Source organism: Mastigoproctus giganteus, chromosome 5, assembly GCF_048544385.1.
Source record: "Mastigoproctus giganteus isolate SK-2022 chromosome 5, ASM4854438v1, whole genome shotgun sequence".
Lineage (NCBI taxonomy): Eukaryota > Metazoa > Arthropoda > Arachnida > Uropygi > Thelyphonidae > Mastigoproctus > Mastigoproctus giganteus.
Genome location: NC_143579.1, coordinates 70,337,613 through 70,354,971, shown reverse-complemented (window position 1 = coordinate 70,354,971; position 17,359 = coordinate 70,337,613). Strand labels below are relative to the sequence as shown.

Here is a 17,359-nt window from a genome sequence, read left to right as displayed (position 1 = left end):
AAAGTTCTTTTAGAACTGAATGTTGTAAAATGGTAATAAATTTATCAATAATAGCACTAACTTCATTTTTTGGCAATGCTGGTCTTGTTTTTTTTTGGGAATAGGATGCTCATGAGATGCCATGTCAATTTGTTAACTTGAATTTGAAAACTTGAATCATGAATTTGCTAACTTGTTAATGATTGGCATTACTTTCAACAACATGATCCGATATTTAGTGGTTTCTGGTTGTAAAACTGATGTAAGTATGGATGCTAAACAGCATTTATCTATTTGCATTTGAACAGGGGAAAAATACATAAAAATTTCAAGATTGGTTATTCATGAAAATATATACAGCCACTCCCTGACTGTATTCCATGACTGTAGTAAGGGTTGCATTCTGTGAAAATCTACATAAGTCGGAATTTCCCTAAATGCTTATGATATATGACTCACAAATTTGATTCAATTTGATTGAAGCAAAAAAGAAATGTTCGATGAACATATAAATAGAATTATTTATTCAATTTTTTATCTCATGTGCAGGAAAAATTAGAAAAAGAGAGGGGAGATGCATAACGTCAGCAAGTTTTACCTTTTGAGCATCGTTGCCAGAATTAACTCTTCAGCTGATTGTCGTTGTTGTGTTTAACAACACATAGGCTGCTAGGGCCATATTGTGTCTTTTTAATGGTGAATATGAAATATTAGCTTTATTGTAATAACTATATTTTATGATATATTCTATACGATTTAGGAAAGTAATTAGTTCTTTTTCATTAGAATCATCTCCCAGAATCTGCAATAAATTATTGATGACTGTGTATTAGTAGTTGATTTAAAGGTGTTTAAGTGGATACACTTAGTAGTTGATTTAAAGGTGTTTAAGTGGATACACTTAAACACCTTTAAATCAACTACTAATACACAGTCATCAATAATTTATTGCAGATTCTGGGAGATGATTCTAATGAAAAAGAACTAATTACTTTCCTAAATCGTATAGAATATATCATAAAATATAGTTATTACAATAAAGCTAATATTTCATATTCACCATTAAAAAGACACAATATGGCCCTAGCAGCCTATGTGTTGTTAAACACAACAACGACAATCAGCTGAAGAGTTAATTCTGGCAACGGTTAATTCTGGCAAAATATTACTTTTGATGCGGCATGCATCAAAAGTAATATTTTGAAAGTGGGGGACAGTCCACTAACAAATGGCGAATGGTCAGTTGTGCTTGACATGATGTACATTGGGGAGCGCTGTCATTAGTTAATAGATACAGGTGAGTGAGGTGAGTATGCCCAATCCTTAGCCTTCCTAAAATTATTTCATCTCGCCTGTTATTTCGGAAGCTGGAGAGCCACAGCTTTGGGTCTGGTTTTATTTGGTAGAGTTTGTTTCCTGGATAACCTTTCCAGATTAATGAGCAGCTATTATAACATGCTTTACGGATAAGGTGTTTGTAATCTGTATATGGAACTTGAATAGTTTGCGAAATAGTGGTTTCTGGTTGTTTGGCTGCATGATCTGCTCTTTCGTTGCCAGCTATTCCAGAATGTCCTGGGATCCAGCAGAATGTCACAATTTGGTTCATTTCCTTACAGGCAAGTAACTTAGAACGAATCTGTTTTATTACAGGGTGAGAGGAGTTGTTACCACTTATTACAGCAGTGACAGCACTGAGTGAGTCGGTGTATATTAAAGTAGTCATAATTAAAAATTCAGTTATCTGATCAAGAGCTAAATTAATAGCATAAAGCTCAGCAGTAAAGATACTGCATTCTGTTGGTAATGAAATAGAAATGGTGAATGAAGGAAAGATTGCTGCAGCACCTACTTGGGTCTCAGTTTTTGATCCATCTGTATAGATTTTACAGCTCTCTGAGTTAGAAGAGTGAGTTTCATGTAATTGTGCGATATTGGAGGGGGATAAGGTGTTCTTACCCCACTGTTGAAAATAGTTGTCGTAATTAACAGAAATATTTGTCCAAGGCGGATCAGGGGTATCATGTCCTGACGTATATTGCTGATGTCTATATTCCATGCTTGAGTGAGTTCTTTAAGTCTAAGTGCAGCACGTCGGTTTTCATTTGGCTTACTGTTGTAAAATGACTCCCATTCAGTATTATACAGACATTTCCAACTAAGGTGGGAGGGAAGACTGCGAATTTTTGCGGCATGCATCAAAAGTAATGTTTTCCTCCGAAGATGTAAAGGTGGTTCATGAGCTTCGATATAAAGGCTCTGAACTGGGAAGGTTCTGAAAGCCCCTAGAGAAACTCTCAGCGCACTGTGCTGGATCGTATTCAATCACTCTAAAGTAGTTCTTCTTGCAGAGTTATACTCTGATGAGAACTCGATAAAGATGGATCAGGTTATGTTGATTAGCACCCCATGACATAGATGACACACACCAGAGAATATTCAACTTTTTCAAACAGATAGTTCTAAGATAAGCCACATGTGCTTGAAAGTTCAGTTTCTTATCCAGCATGAGGACAAGAACACGGACAGTGTGAACAAGAGGAATTGAAATGTTATTGATCTTTAGCTCAGGATTGGGATGTAGTGAGCATAATTTGCAAAAATGAGCAGTGGTGGATTTCTGCTCAGCTAGGCAGTATCCATTATGTAAGATCCATGATTCTATTCTGGCAAGAGCAATTTGTAACTGTCTTTCAACAGTATTCATACTTTGTGACTGGCAGGATATGGTGGGGTCATCTGCATACATGTATATTTGGATGGTTTTTGGAAGTTCTTCCAATATGTTGTTGACCCGAGTCGCAAATAGGATAGCACTCAGTATGGAACCCTGTGGAACACTCTCTTCTTGAATGTGAGTCGTTGATAGCACGTTTTGATATCGGACTTGAAAGGTGCATAACCTTAAAAAGTTCTGGATGAATCGTGGAAGGTAGCCTCTCAGCCCCAACTGATGTATATCTTTAATAATACCATGACGCCAAGTGGTATCAAATGCTTTCTGAATATCTAGGTTCACCATCACTAGATGTTGTCTCATGACAAAAGCGTTACGTATGTTAGATTCAATTTTGAGTAGTAAATCTAGAGTAGACCTGTTTTTACGGAAGCCATATTGGTGATCGGAAAGAAAATTTTGGGAGTCTAGAACCCAGATGAGCCTCTTATGCACCATCCTTTCAAAGATTTTGCCCAAACAGCTTGTCAACGATATTGGTCTGTAATTCTCAATTATGAAAGGATCTTTACTGGTTTTAGAATAGCACAAATATAGGAATGACTCCATGAGATGGGATATGTATTTCCTGAGAAGATCCGGTTATAAAACAGTAATAGTATGTAGAGATCGGCTTCACATAGATGCTTAAGCATACTGTAGTAGTGAACACCATCTGGTCCTGCTGCACTATTTGGAGACTTGCTCAAGGATTCTTTGAGTTCAGCTATAGAAAAGGGTTGGTTATACGGAAGTGAAAGTCTAGTTGAAAAATTAAATTTATGACGTTCCTCAACAGTTTTAATGCGTTGAAAGGAGGTGACATAAGAAGAGGAGGCGGAAATGTTATAGAAAGATTCTGCTAAAGCATTTGCAATGTCAGTAGAAGAGGATAGGTCCTGCCCATTCCATTGTATTATTGGAGATTGCTGCGGAGGAAATTTTCCATTGAGAGCTTGTATTTTTTTCCATATAATTCAAGTGTCAGTATTTTTGTTAATAGCTGATACAAAGTTAATCCAGGAGTCCTGTTTTGCTTTCTTCCTAATTTGCCTTGCTTTTGCTCTGAGTTTTTTGTATAAAATTAGATTGGCAGTAGTTGGGCATTGCGGAACTGGTTCCAAGCACGGTTTTTTTCTACTTTCGCTTTAGAGCAATCCGCATTCCACCACTGGTTTTTACTACTTGCTTTTTTTTTTTTTTGGTAGTTATTGGCGCATCGGCTTCTGTGGCCATAATGCACCTCCCAAGGTTTTTGCAGTACTTTGATCCAAGCCCGAGGCGGGATTCGAACCCGCGACCTTCGGGTTGCCAAGTAGGCACTTTGCCCACCCGGCTAGCCCTGTCGGCTCTACTACTTGCATTAGTCTGATTTTGGGATGGAAATTTCTGCTGCAGATAAGATTTGGCTGGTAATGTGGTCAGTTACGTCATCAATATGTTGTTGTTGAACATATTGTGTGTCGAGTAGGACACAAGTTGAGTAGTTTATCCAGTCTGCTTTATAAAAATTCCAAGAAGTACGGCCTTTAGGACATGACATGACATGACCTGTGTTTCAATTGAACCGATAATAGGAAAATGATCACTGTGGAATGGATCATTCAGCACTAAACATTCCATGCTTGCAAAAAGAGATGCTGAACAGATGGATAAGTCTATGGCTGGGGTAGTACCTGTAGGTAGTTGTATATTAGTTGGAGAGCCAGAATTCAGCAGAGTCAGGTTATGGTCATCCAGAAAAGTTTCAATTAATTGGCCTCTCCTATCCATGGTGGAAGATCCCCACAATGGATGGTGGCCGTTGAAATCACCGAATAAACAGACAGGAGGTGGCAGCTGTGTGATTAGATTGTCAAGTTCAGTCTGGGAGCAAGGATAATTGGGTGAGATATAAATGGATGCAAGCATTAATGATATTCCCATTGCCATCCAAACTGCTACAACTTCTGAGGAAGTTTGTAGCTGGAGATGTCTTGATGGTATAGTAGATTTTACAAGAATAGCTACCCCTCCACGAGCAGGACTATCAGAATCTCTGTCTCGTCTAAACATGGTGTAATTTTTGAATCTGAGAGAGACTTTTGGCGATAGAAATGTTTCCTGTAAGCATACACTTACTGCATTTGTTTGAAAAAGTAAATCACTCAGGTCATCAAAATTACTGCAATCCTCTACAGTTCCATTGTATGAATTTATTCATTGTTTGGGTTTGATTGAAGAAGACTGATCTGACTGTTTTTTCTGAGAAGGCTTCAGTCTGCTTTGTTTTGATTTTTAATCCCTTGAAAAGGTTTGGGCATCCTGTTTCTATGGTATCATTAGCATATAATTCTAAAACTAATTCTTCATCCTCTGGTTGAATATCAATTTCCATTTTCCTATTGCATTGTTTCACTTTTTCCTGGCCTTCAACATTTTCTGATTTTGCTGTTTTGCGCAATGATGAGATGGCATCATTTGGGATACTAACTTACAGTCAATGTAAGAAACTTACATTGACTGTAAGTTTCTTTTTGGATGTTAGCAGTTTTGGCCCAGGTGGAGAAAGAACTGCTTGGTTCTATGGAGACATCTGTTTGTGTTGCAACTGGGCAGCTATTTCTGGTTACTGACACGTATGATCTGCTAGGCATGGTTAACAGCACTTGCTTTCTTGCTTCAGGATATGTGACTTTATGCTCCGCTTTATATTTCTGGATTTTTTTTCCTGTTTTCCAGAGGTCACATGCTTTAGAAAATGCAGGATGGCTTCCTTTACAGTTTGAGAAAGTAGGAGAGGAAGCTGTACACTCTCCTTGGAGCAACAAATAGGACACACAGCATCACCTTGGCATGCAGTCTGTGCATGGCCATACTTCTGGCACTTAAAGCAGCGAATGGGATTCAGAATGTAATGTCGAACCTTGAAGTTTAAGTAACCTGCTTTGACAGAAGATGGAAGATTTGGAGTGCTGAACGTCAAAATAATGGACCTAGTTGGTAGTAGGTTGCCATCTTTTTTGGTCATTATTCTCTGAGCATGTGTCACCTTTTGTTCGCTAAGCTAAGTCCCATTCAATGATAACGCCTTTAGACATGTTCAGGGTGTTATGGGGCGTAACTGACACTGGAATATTGTTGAATGTCGTTAAATGTAACAATTTTTCTGAATGAGATGTTTTTGAAGTTTTGATTAAAAGGTCTCCAGATTGGAGATGCTTTACCATTTTAGGGGATCCAACAACCAATTCTAACGATTCTAAACATTTCTGTATCAGACAAGGCAATAGCTTGCCGACAGGTTGTGTGGACAATGAGTGCATTATGAGAAATGCTGGCATATCTGAAATCTGTTTTTCCGTCCGAAGTCTCTTCAGACGATTTGACTCATGTTCTGAGACAGAGTTAACAACTTTGCCGCCTGTGGGCTCCAGAGATGGATATTCATTGCAATCCATCATTGCTCCTTTTAGCCCTGGAAGAGGGAATTCCTTCTCCCAGATTACCGGCCCCGCCACGTGGAGGCAGGAGTGGTGCCAACCAGTGACCAAGCAATCAGCACAAGAGGAGAGCAGTACATTGCTAGCGATAGCAGTAACATTGCAAGCGGGGTTAGCAGTAACGTTGCTAGCGATAAAGCAGTGGCATTGCTCAGCGAGGGAAGCAGTAACGTTGCGAGCTTTGGAGGGTTTATGAAAGCACTAGTACTCGCCCTAGAAAAAACGAAATTTTTAGAAAAAAAAAAAAAAAAAAAAATCGCACTAGAAAGATCGCTTGGCATTCGGAGCCTCTTCAGCTGATAAGCACGCCACTGCGGAAGTTGAGAGCTGGGAAGAATTTAGAAGGGGTTTTTTCCAACACATCACAAAATTTCTCTGCAGCTGCAGAATCAGCACTGGTGACTTCATCAAATATTTTAATGTTTTGGAAACCAGCACGATTCTTGAACCTAATAAACCACCCGTTGCTTGCCACGAACTTGGCTTGGGGTTCGCCGTACTTATCCAAAAGCAACTTCATAAATATTTATTGCTTTTGCTTGAATAGTCATTGGACTCAGGGGCACTCCCTTCTGAATCTGATCTTCCATCGATATTATTAATAGCTTTTCCATCTTTGATATAGCACGTGAACACTGTTTTCTGATCACTGTTAATCTTAAATTTTTTTTTTTTTTTTTTATGAGAACCCCAAACACGAGAGGTATTATAACCTATAGTACTTAGTACCGTGCTTGGGTTGGAGGTTGAGAAGACGAAAGAAGATATTTGTTGATATTGGACTTGAACTTCTGTAGATTGTAATTTTCAGGAAATACGTATGAAGGAAGGTTGTTCCAGAAAATGGCAGTTGAATGAATAAATGAGGAAGATGAAAATTTGGTTCTGTGGGTTTGAAGTTGGACAGTAAATGGATGTTGGCTGGTGGCGGCACGTGTTCGGACTGTTTTGAAAGAGAGAGCGGGAATTATAGAAGCCAATTCAGAAGAACAGTGCCCATGGAAGTATCTGTAGAAGAGGCATGCAGCAGAAACAGTACGTCTATGAGAAAGCGAGTGGAGAGACTCTGTTAGAGATGAATCATTAATTAACCTAACTGCCCTCTTCTGAATGGAATCAAGAAGCCTGAGAGAGGTTTTGGGGGCACCACCCCAGATGTGGGAACAATATTCCATGGCAGGGCGGATTTGCGATTTATACAGAGTGAGCAGCTGTTTGGGAGAAAAGTAACGCCGAGAGCGAAAGAGAAAACCAAGTTTTTTAGATGCAGAGGAAGCAATATTTGTAATGTGCTTTTTCCAAGAGAGATTAGAAGTCAGGGTAATCCCCAAAAGAGATATATCATTTTGCCTAGAAATCGGAGTGTCACTAAAGATAAGCATAGGAGCAGAAGAATCCTTTTTGCGAGATATAAGACAAGATTGAGTTTTAGAAGGGTTGAAATCAACTAAGTTGTCTTTGCCCCACTGGAGAATTACCTGAAGATTGGCATTTAAGGAATTGGCAGCAGATTTTCGAGAACTTGAAGCTGATTGAGCTGGACAAGGTTTCTCAAAATGGAAAGTTGAATGCAATGTGCTATCATCGGCAAAACTATGGATAGGATTTCCAGTCAATGGAAGAAGGTCATTGATATACAAGAGGAAAAGAGTGGGGGAAAGAACTGAACCTTGGGGGACACCGGCATTAGTGGAGAAGTTAGAAGACAGAGAGCCATCTACCATCACCCTCAGTGAGCGATCAGAGAGAAAACTGGATAACCAATTACTAAAAACAGTTGGCAAACCATAAGATGGAAGCTTGTTTAGAAGACCTTTATGCCAAACACGATCAAAAGCCTTTGAGATGTCAAGAGCAACTACTTGTGTTTCACCGAACCTTTCCATTGAATTAGTCCATAAATGGGTAACATAAGCCAGAATATCACCAGTGGATCGACACTGACAGAATCGATACTGGCGATCGTTGATCAGACGGAAGGTTTCTAGGTAGTTTAAGAGTTGGCGGTTAATTGATTTCTCCATTACTTTAGAAAGAGTAGAAGTAATTGCAATGGGACGATAATTGGATGGGAGGGATTTGTCACCCTTTTTAGGAACTGGCTGGATATGAGCAAATTTCCAAGCAGAAGGAAAAACACCTTTGGAATAAGAAAGTGAAAAAAGGCGGCAAAGAATAGGAGTAAGTTCAGGAGCACAGGTTTTGAGAACAAGTGGAGAAATACCATCAGGACCTGGAGCTTTCTTAGCATCAAGATTCATCAAAATCCTTCTGATATCCTTTTGACGGAAGACCACAGGAGGCATTGAATGGAGCGTGTTAGGAATGGTGGGAGGTGTTTTGCCAAGATCATTAATACATGAGCTCGAAGAAAAATGGGATGCTAGCAGGTCAGCTTTATCCTTGGCTGAAGTGACAACAGAACCATCTGGTTTGGACAGAGGTGGGAGCAGAGATGGGCAAAAGTTGCGGCCAATAGCTTTGGCAAGAGACCAGAATGCTCGGCTACCATTAGGGCAAGAAGCAAGTTTTCTACTCTTAGCCTGTTCAAACTCTAGTTTGGACTGATTAATAACTGCTTTACAATTGTTGCGAGCTTTGGTGTAGGCAGAAAATGAAACTGAAGAATTAGAAACAAGCCAATTACGATATGCAACGTTCTTCTCTTGGACAGCCTTGGCACATTTATTGGAAAACCAAGGTTTAGATAAAGGACGAGATTTTAAAGTGGAGTGTGGGATAAAGGATTCCATTCCTGCAAGAATAATTTCACTGACACGATCTGAGCAAACGTTGACATCAGAACTTTTGAAACAGTAATCCGACCAAGGAAAAGAAGAAAAGAAGTCTCGCAGGTCATCCCATTTTGCATTCTTGTAATGCCAAACAATACGAGGTTCGGAATAGCCATGAGATAAAGGTTCCATTGGAGAAGAGACAATCACCAAGTTGTGATCTGAAGTGCCTAAAGGACCTCTCACTTCAACCTTGTACTTAGAAGGGTTGTTTGTGAGAAAAAGATCAAGCGTATTGGCTGTATGATTAGGATTGTCCGGTATTCTTGTAGGTAAATGAACAATCTGTGCTAGGTCATTAGTAATTGCAAAAGCCTCAGCATCTCGACCTGCTGGGTCGGTGTGACTAGAAAATGGAAGCCAGCTGGAGTTGTGAACGTTAAAATCACCAAGGAAAATTACCTCACTGTTAGGAAAGTTGGACTGGAGAAAGTCAAGTTGCAAAGAGAGGAAGTCAAAGAGCTCGAAGTGATTAGTGGAGTTGGGAGAACGGTAGAGACAACAGATGAATTTTACACAATGAGGTAGAGAGATTTTAAGCCAGAGAAGATCAAAGAGAGCAGATTCCAAATTGCCAAGTCTCTGACAGGGAATATCAGAACGGACATATGCACAAGTACCACCTTTGAGGCGAAAGCGATCATACAGCAAATAATTTGGACATCTGAGATGAGCAGTAGTTGAATCAACTGATAACTGAGATTCAGTCAGAAAAAGTACATGGGGTTTGGAAGACTGCAAGTGGAAATGGACATCGTTGAGATTAGAATTGAGACCACGTATATTTGTGAAATGAATTAGGAAGTCCTTGGGAGGTTTAGATCTTTTCGCAGATAAGCTTGCTCTATTATTTTGACAATTCATGGTGTATTCAATAGTAAGAAAAAGTGAGTGGGACATGCTGTATGAAGTAATGAAATTTTTGGATATGGCGTACATGTGGTAAGAATATACCCAGATCCTTGACATAACGTGGCCTCGACAATGCTCCCCGCATACACACTACTCGGACTCCCTCCAGTCACTATCTGGCAGAGTAGAGGTAGCAAGATTATACACTAGCTGATCCGGAAGCTTCCTAGAGAGTTACCAATAGGGTCAGTCCGGTGTACTAACTAGCGGCCGGCCTGCGAACACCGTTTTAGAGCTGTACCCTCGAAATGTAAGGAATATTGGATCTCGCCACGACATTCATCATAACCTCAAAAATCATCAATCATACTGCATGATGGAAGAGATAGGGAAGGGTTGGCCGGAACTTAGCTCTAGCGACTAAACATGGGTTCCACCACTTCAAGCCTCCAATAAGCAAAGTGGTGGTATTTCACCGGTTGATGAGAGTCATCTACCACCTAGTACTGCCTGGTAACATAGAGGGGCGGCGTTCCTCCATGTGGTGTGGGCGCCACACCTCGACCCCTGCCTACGTTGGTTCACACCCGGGTGGTCACCCACCATGTACTTGTGCATGAAGGTTATACCCAGGATTACTAACAGTCCCACCATCGTGAAGGTGCAAGCAGAGGATTTGGCTGTCATAGACCGTCCGGACTTCGCCGAAATTGGGTCCACTTTGACTTGAGTGTCACCCGAATATCAGTTCCATCAGCGTTTTAGACTCCCAGGTAGCAAGAACAGCTTGTCTGGCATATCTGAGAGAATGTCTGTGACCAACCTCAAGCAATGATCCTTTAACATGTTCTTTTATTTTATTATTATTATTATTATTATTAGCCATAAGGTGCAAGGAAGCCTGAGGCTTATGCTGCACTAGCCAAAAAAAAAAAAAAAAAAAAAAAAAAAAATGTTGAATTACCCTGAGAGCAAGAGAGAGAGAACAAGAGTCAGAAGTAGAAGGGAATCACCAAGAAAGAGAAGAATGATTATTATTATTATTAATATGATGCAAGGAAGCCTAAGGCTTATGCTGCACCAGGAAAAAAAAAAGTTCCCGAGTTACCTTGAGAGAGAGAGAGAGAGAGAGAGAGAGAGTCAAAAGTAGAAGGGAATCACCAAGAAAGAGAAGAATGATGATATCCAGCTCAGGACCCTGGGTGTGCCAAGCCCATACTCACCAGATGTGAGCCCCCGGGGTTATGATGATATCCAGCTCAGGACCCTGGGTGTGCCAAGCCCATAGTCACCAGATGTGGGCCCCTGGGGTTATATGTGCACTGTCCCTTAAAATAATATTCACTGTTGAAGCAGCGAGACCTAATTCTGTGCAACAGATGAAAAATTTTGTCCTGCTTTGTACTTCTTAATTAATCATCTTCATTTCTAAATCAATTTTGTTTCGTTTCCTAGCATTGTCAAAACTTGCACTTTCTGTTGGTCCCTTTCCCTTCACCATTGCAATAAGAAAATAGGAATGAAGAGAAGATTCTGAAAATTTATTTATGTTTTTTATATGATTGAAGATTTCAGTGAAGGGGAACTCATTTCACCATAATACTGTAATGTAAAACCCACAAAATTCCAGTTATCGGTATTATTGCAAATGCAATAAGATCGAGTTTACTACCTGTTTATAATAGATTGCGCTAACAGAAAAGCACAATAAACTGGAAAGTGCAAATTTCTTTTATTGTTTTATGGTTGTGACCTCCAGAAATGTGTTTTGGAAAAATATCAACAAAGCCATTCAAAACTGATTCTTATAACGGAACATATGATAATGATGAAAGTGTAGTGCAATTTCCATTATAAAAATGACTTTTAGAGAGATAAATAGCTTAGTTATATAGTGAAATTTTCAATTTCTAATTTTTGGAACGAATTACCAAAAAAACAATGTGTTATTGGGTTCACATTACGATATTTTCACGATATTTATTCCTACGGGATGCAAAATACATATCCACAATTTTTTTAAGTTTGCACTAACTGACCAAAACTTACGTAAAGTCAAATTTCCGTAAGTTGAGTATTACATAAGCCAGGGAGTGGTTATATTGTTTAGTTCATGAAGCTTTGCTCACTTGCACGGTGTTTGTAAACTAGGTGTTCATAACTCAGGGAGTGACCCATTAATTTATCATCTCTTACACTTTTTTACTTTGTTACTTCAATATCCTGGTAAAAATTAATTTAACATATACATTAGAATTTTTAATTTTCCCCAAGTTTAATTATCAACAGACCATCAAATATCACAACGTGAATTTTATCAATACTGGCTTCTCTGGGAGACTGACAAAAATTATATAAATTTTTAAAAAAAAATTGTATTAGACATAGAAAAGTACAAAGGAAACTATACCAGTTCATCATCATCAGAATCATCTGGTGGTGAATCTTCACACTTTTCTCCAATGGAATGACTATCATCATTATCATCTGCCCCATTTTCATTCTCAGGAAAAGGTTGATCACCTTCAAAAGATTCATTATCAGAAGCCATGTGATCCATATTGGTCAAAGTTACTTCATCTGAAATTAATTCTGTCTTCAGACTGGGTGAAGTTACCTCATTTCCTGTATTTTCCACATGGGTAGAAAAAGAATTATTAAAATTGCTTAAATTAATGAGCAGCAATAGCATTAATTAATTTAAATTAACAGCTATTGAAATTAATTTAAAATAATTTATATTTTTTTTAGATCTCAAAATTCTGAAAATTTTAATTTAATCAATACTAGGGGACTTCGCCCCCTGCTCACTGTGCTCTCTTCTTTTGATAAAACAAAATAAAATACATTTTAGGAAGGATGTTGAGTTGTTTGAGTGTGTACAGAGAAGGGCAAAAAGATTGGTGAAGGGAATGAAGGGATCCTCTTACCAAGAAAGTCTTAAGTTCTGCAAATAGCAGTGGCTGGAGACTAGGCACCTGCGAGGTGATCTGATTGAGGTGTATAAGGCCTTGAATGGATTGAGCACGCTGAATTTTCTGATGGGATTCTTATGCTTGTTCAGATTAGGAATCTGAGGGAGCATAAATTCAAATAAAATAGCTGTGAGGAAATTTGCCTTTAGCCAGCAGGTGGTTAATTGCTGGAACAAACTTCCATCTGTCATGGAAGTTTATATCTTAAATAAATTGAAGGAGGAACTGGACAAACATTTAGAGGGAATGGATGTGTTAAATTTGTTTTCCCCCCCTTTTTATTGGCTGATGCTACATAAGCTTATACGCTTGCTTTCTTGCATCACATGCCTCCATTACCACTCCTACTACTACAACAAAAGCTTTCCTAGATTCAAAATTAAGCATGTCAGAGAACCTGGTGTGAGGTAAGTGGAAATAAGGGTAAAATAGGTGAGCTGAAGGGTAAAATGAAAGAAGGAATGGGTGAGCAAGTATCAATATCTTACTACATGCGGTTTCAATTTTTGTTCCTTCCTGATAGTAGCAAATGGGAGGGGACTCAACATGGGAGAGAAAATTTTTAAATAAACTGGATGATTATTATTTGTAACAACATGTTAGAGATAATACTAGGGGAAAAAATATCCTGGAGCATCTTTACCCATGAACAAGATGACATTACAGAATCGGAACCATTAGCAAGTAATGATCATGCCTTCCTTAGTTGGAAAATGAAGGAAGTGGTTACAAATGCTAACGTTAAAAGCATAGGCATTAATTTGAGGAAAGCGGAATTATAACAATTTAAGATGCTGCTACATGGTATGTCCTCTATCAACTGTGCAGTTAGCACATGAAAGTTGAATACATTACATTTGTAAAACATCTTTAAAGCAACGGAAGAGTTCTTAACGTCACAGAAGCTATGAATGCATATATACAAAAAGTTCCCAGAATTTTATTATAAAAGTTTATTGAATGAGCCATTGGGCTCTAATCACCTTCCTTCTGTGTGTGTGTGCATGCGCGCGTGCGCGCACACACACACACACACACGGTTATGGTTATTTTTCAGTCATCTTCACCTCACATTCTCATGCAAATATGTCAAAACCTCAACATGGTAAGCAGCAGTCATGTTCTCCCCCCTTTCCTCACCAAATTACAAATTCATGTGTACTATGCCCTCGTCATTGAAAAAAACAATTAGTATGACTTTGACATTGGATTTTGTTGCACGAGACTTCTTGGGAAATGGGAACATTTTTGAGTGCCATACACCCAACTCTCAATCCCAGTGACCAATTTTCTTAGGAAGCTTGGATTCTACGTAAATTTTTAGAGCAAATCACTTGCAATGGTTTTTCTGTAGTCTACATAATTGTCTGACAGCAAGTGTGGAACAAACTTTGAACACGTGCTATGCATCTCTAAACCTTGCCAAACTTGTGCGACTGAGCCTACAGACAGTCCAAGTTCATGAGCAATCTCAACAGTAGTTATTCGCTTATCATTTCACAAAACTTACTTCACTTTCATAACATTTTTGTTGTTTCTTGATGTTGAAGGGTGTCCACAGCAACACCGATCTTCCAGTGTTTCGTGTCTGTTTTTAAACTGATTAAACCATTTAAAAACTGCTGTTTTCTTCAAAACATCATCTCCATAAACTTTCTGTAATGATTGCAGTGGCTCTGTAGCACTTTTCCCAAATTTAAAGAAGAACTTCATGTCAGCAAGCTGTTCACAAACTGTGACATTCTACAATTAATCAGCTGTGACACACAAGTGAAGTGGTCAAGCCAGTTCCCACTTCGCATGCATGCACACAAAGGTCAACATCAGTGCCAAGTTGGAACTGGCTTGACCACTTCACTCACGTGTCACAGCTGATTGATTGTGAATGTCACAGTTTGAACAGCTTGCTGATATCAAGCGCGCGCACGCACACACGCACACACACACACACCATTAAAAAAATATAGCATAAAGAGGATGCAAAGGTGGATGAATACAAAGTGGCCAGCCAAACAGAATATAAAAAAGATGGCATGGGAAAGTTACAATGCAATTAAAAGTACTGAAGCCTACAACAGCTACAAGTTGATCTATAATAGTATCATGCAAAAGGTTAGGTTGGCAAAGGTTGAGTTTGAAAAATCACTGTCTAAGAGAGCAAATAATGGGAATAAGGATTTTTTTTAATGTATGCGAATACAAAGAAGAAGAAAATGAAACAGATCAGTTCCTTGTGTAATGGGTGTGGAAAAGTCTTAAATAACCTAGCTTTTCTTGTTGATGTACTGAAGAGGTACTTCACAATGATCTTTATAGATGAAAGACCCTTCACAGGAAAACATTCAAGCTTAAAAAAACAAGTAAAAGAGAGGTAGAGAGAGAGAGAGAGAATCAGAAACCAGCAATAGTCACCCATCATTGCTGGATCCCATTGTCCTTGGTACCTCTGTTCCATCGTGTGGATATCTTGGTGGAATCGTTCCCCCTGCTCGTCACTGACAGATCCCAAATTGTCCATAAAGAAGCCCAGGTGCAAATGTAGGAAGTGTATCTTCAGTGATATTCGGCATCCTAACTTTTGATAGTTATGCAACAATTCTATCAACTCTTTATAGTTCTCCACTTTTTTGTTCCCTAAAACCCACTAACAACAGCTCTGAAGAATTTCTGCTTCAGCTAATTCGGTGGCATTAAGTTTAGTTTCAGTTTCAATACATCATCAGAGTATTGCTTCCCTTGTTGCCTCTAAAGCATGCTGCTGTGAAAAACAGTGAATCAAGAAATCCACAAAAGTCTTGCTAGTCTGTGAGTAATCAACCCACAAATTCCAGTCAACATCTGGAAAGTTAAAATTCCTCATTATGAGACATTCTAATTTACTGGCCCATTCTATTTCACTTATAGCTGTTTGATATACACATCACAGTCATTAGGCCTATAACATACTCTACTCAATTTTATTTTCCCAGTGCTTATATCACACCAAACTGACTCAACATTGCAATCGTCATCCATGTCAATTGGATGCATTGCCTCAGATTTAATATACTTTTAACTAAGAGAATAACATCTCACCTATCCTGTCCTAACTGTCCCTCCTATATACATTGCACTCTCCATATTCAAATACATCATCACTTAAGTCTGGGTGACACTATGTTCCCATTATTCCTACAATGTCTCTATTTGATGACTTAATCAGTACTTCAAATACATCAATTTTTTTACAATGCTCATAGCATTAGTGTACATGCAAGTATACAAGCACATGTTTTTACTCTTAGTTAACCTAACACAACCAATGTATTTATTTGTTCTATGATAACCCACAGCAGGGCCTGAAGTCCCACAAACCTTGCTTTCCAGGCTGCTACATGTACCAATAGTAGCAGTGCAAAAATCACTTTCACCTCTGCCTGCAACTATACACAGACTAATAGTTAAGTTATTAGTCTGTGTATCCCCCACGCTAGCAGTTTTCCTACAATGCCTATCACCTATCACTGCCTCGATAGCATCAACAAATATTCTTACACCCCTTCTATTCAAGTGTATCCCATTCCTTTAATAACAGTCTCTCCTGTTGACAAGCATGGACCAAACTGAAAAAAATTCTACTACATGAGCCTTGCACTTTCTCTCCAGGGCTGAAATGATTGATAAGATTGTATGCCTTCAACATACACTCCCTTCTGTTGTGCAGAATTGTAGACACTTTCAAATTCAATCCTAACTGTCAACTTTTTACAAACATTGCCATGTACTTGTTAAGTAAGTCCTCAGATCTCCTACTCTTAATATCATTAGTGCTAACATGTATAACAATATCACCTTTTGTGCCCTTAAGAGATGATATCTGCTCTACAACATCATCTCCTTTTGCTCCCTGGCAGACATACCCCAGTTCTATTTCATCCAATCCTCATTGCTCAACATATTTCTCATTTCCTTGCCAATAGAGTCACTGACAATAATCACCTCCTTTGAGATCAGCACATTCTGCCTTGGAGATTGCCACTGTGTTGCATGATACACAAGTGTGAGCTCTAGCATTGAGTTGGGCAGCTGAGAGCTTGATAGGCTCCTATTTTAATTCCTTTGAGGGCATCTACCCTACCCTTCAAACACTCATAAACGCCCATCAAAACACTGAGTTGGCGCCTAACTTCTTCATACTCCCTGCATCTAGAACACACAAAAAGACATCCCCCTTAGCCGGATCATGTCATGTTCCAGAAAGTCTGCAAACATTTCACGTTGCACATTTTGTTAAGCTGTGATATGTTGGATAATGTCCTGTTTGGTTATCCCTTGACCCACAGCACTTCTGCTACTTTGTGCCAGTTTCTTTGCTGCCCTAGTTGGGGGAATGAGTTCCTTTAAAATACAATTCAATTGATTAACAATGAAAATTAATAAATTTAATTGATTAATTAGCAATACTCCACTAAGCTAATACTAAGCAGTGATACGTATTATGCTATCAAGTTTTACGTTATATCTTATGCTATCAAGCTCAAGACATATGTTGCACGATAGTGTTACAATCATTGAGTTAAA

At 38.9% G+C, this 17,359-nt stretch overlaps 1 protein-coding gene across 3 annotated transcripts in view; it reads right to left on the bottom strand.

The window, feature by feature from the left end:
- LOC150085473 (uncharacterized) overlaps nucleotides 1–17,359 on the bottom strand; it is a 620,530-nt gene that overhangs the window by 59,532 nt on the left and 543,639 nt on the right. For all 3 annotated transcript variants that reach the window (XM_090374054.1, XM_090374052.1, XM_090374053.1), the window contains exon 22: nucleotides 12,235–12,449. In XM_090374054.1, the coding sequence (XP_090230180.1) occupies nucleotides 12,235–12,449 (215 nt within the window). The remainder of the gene's footprint in view (nucleotides 1–12,234; nucleotides 12,450–17,359) is intronic.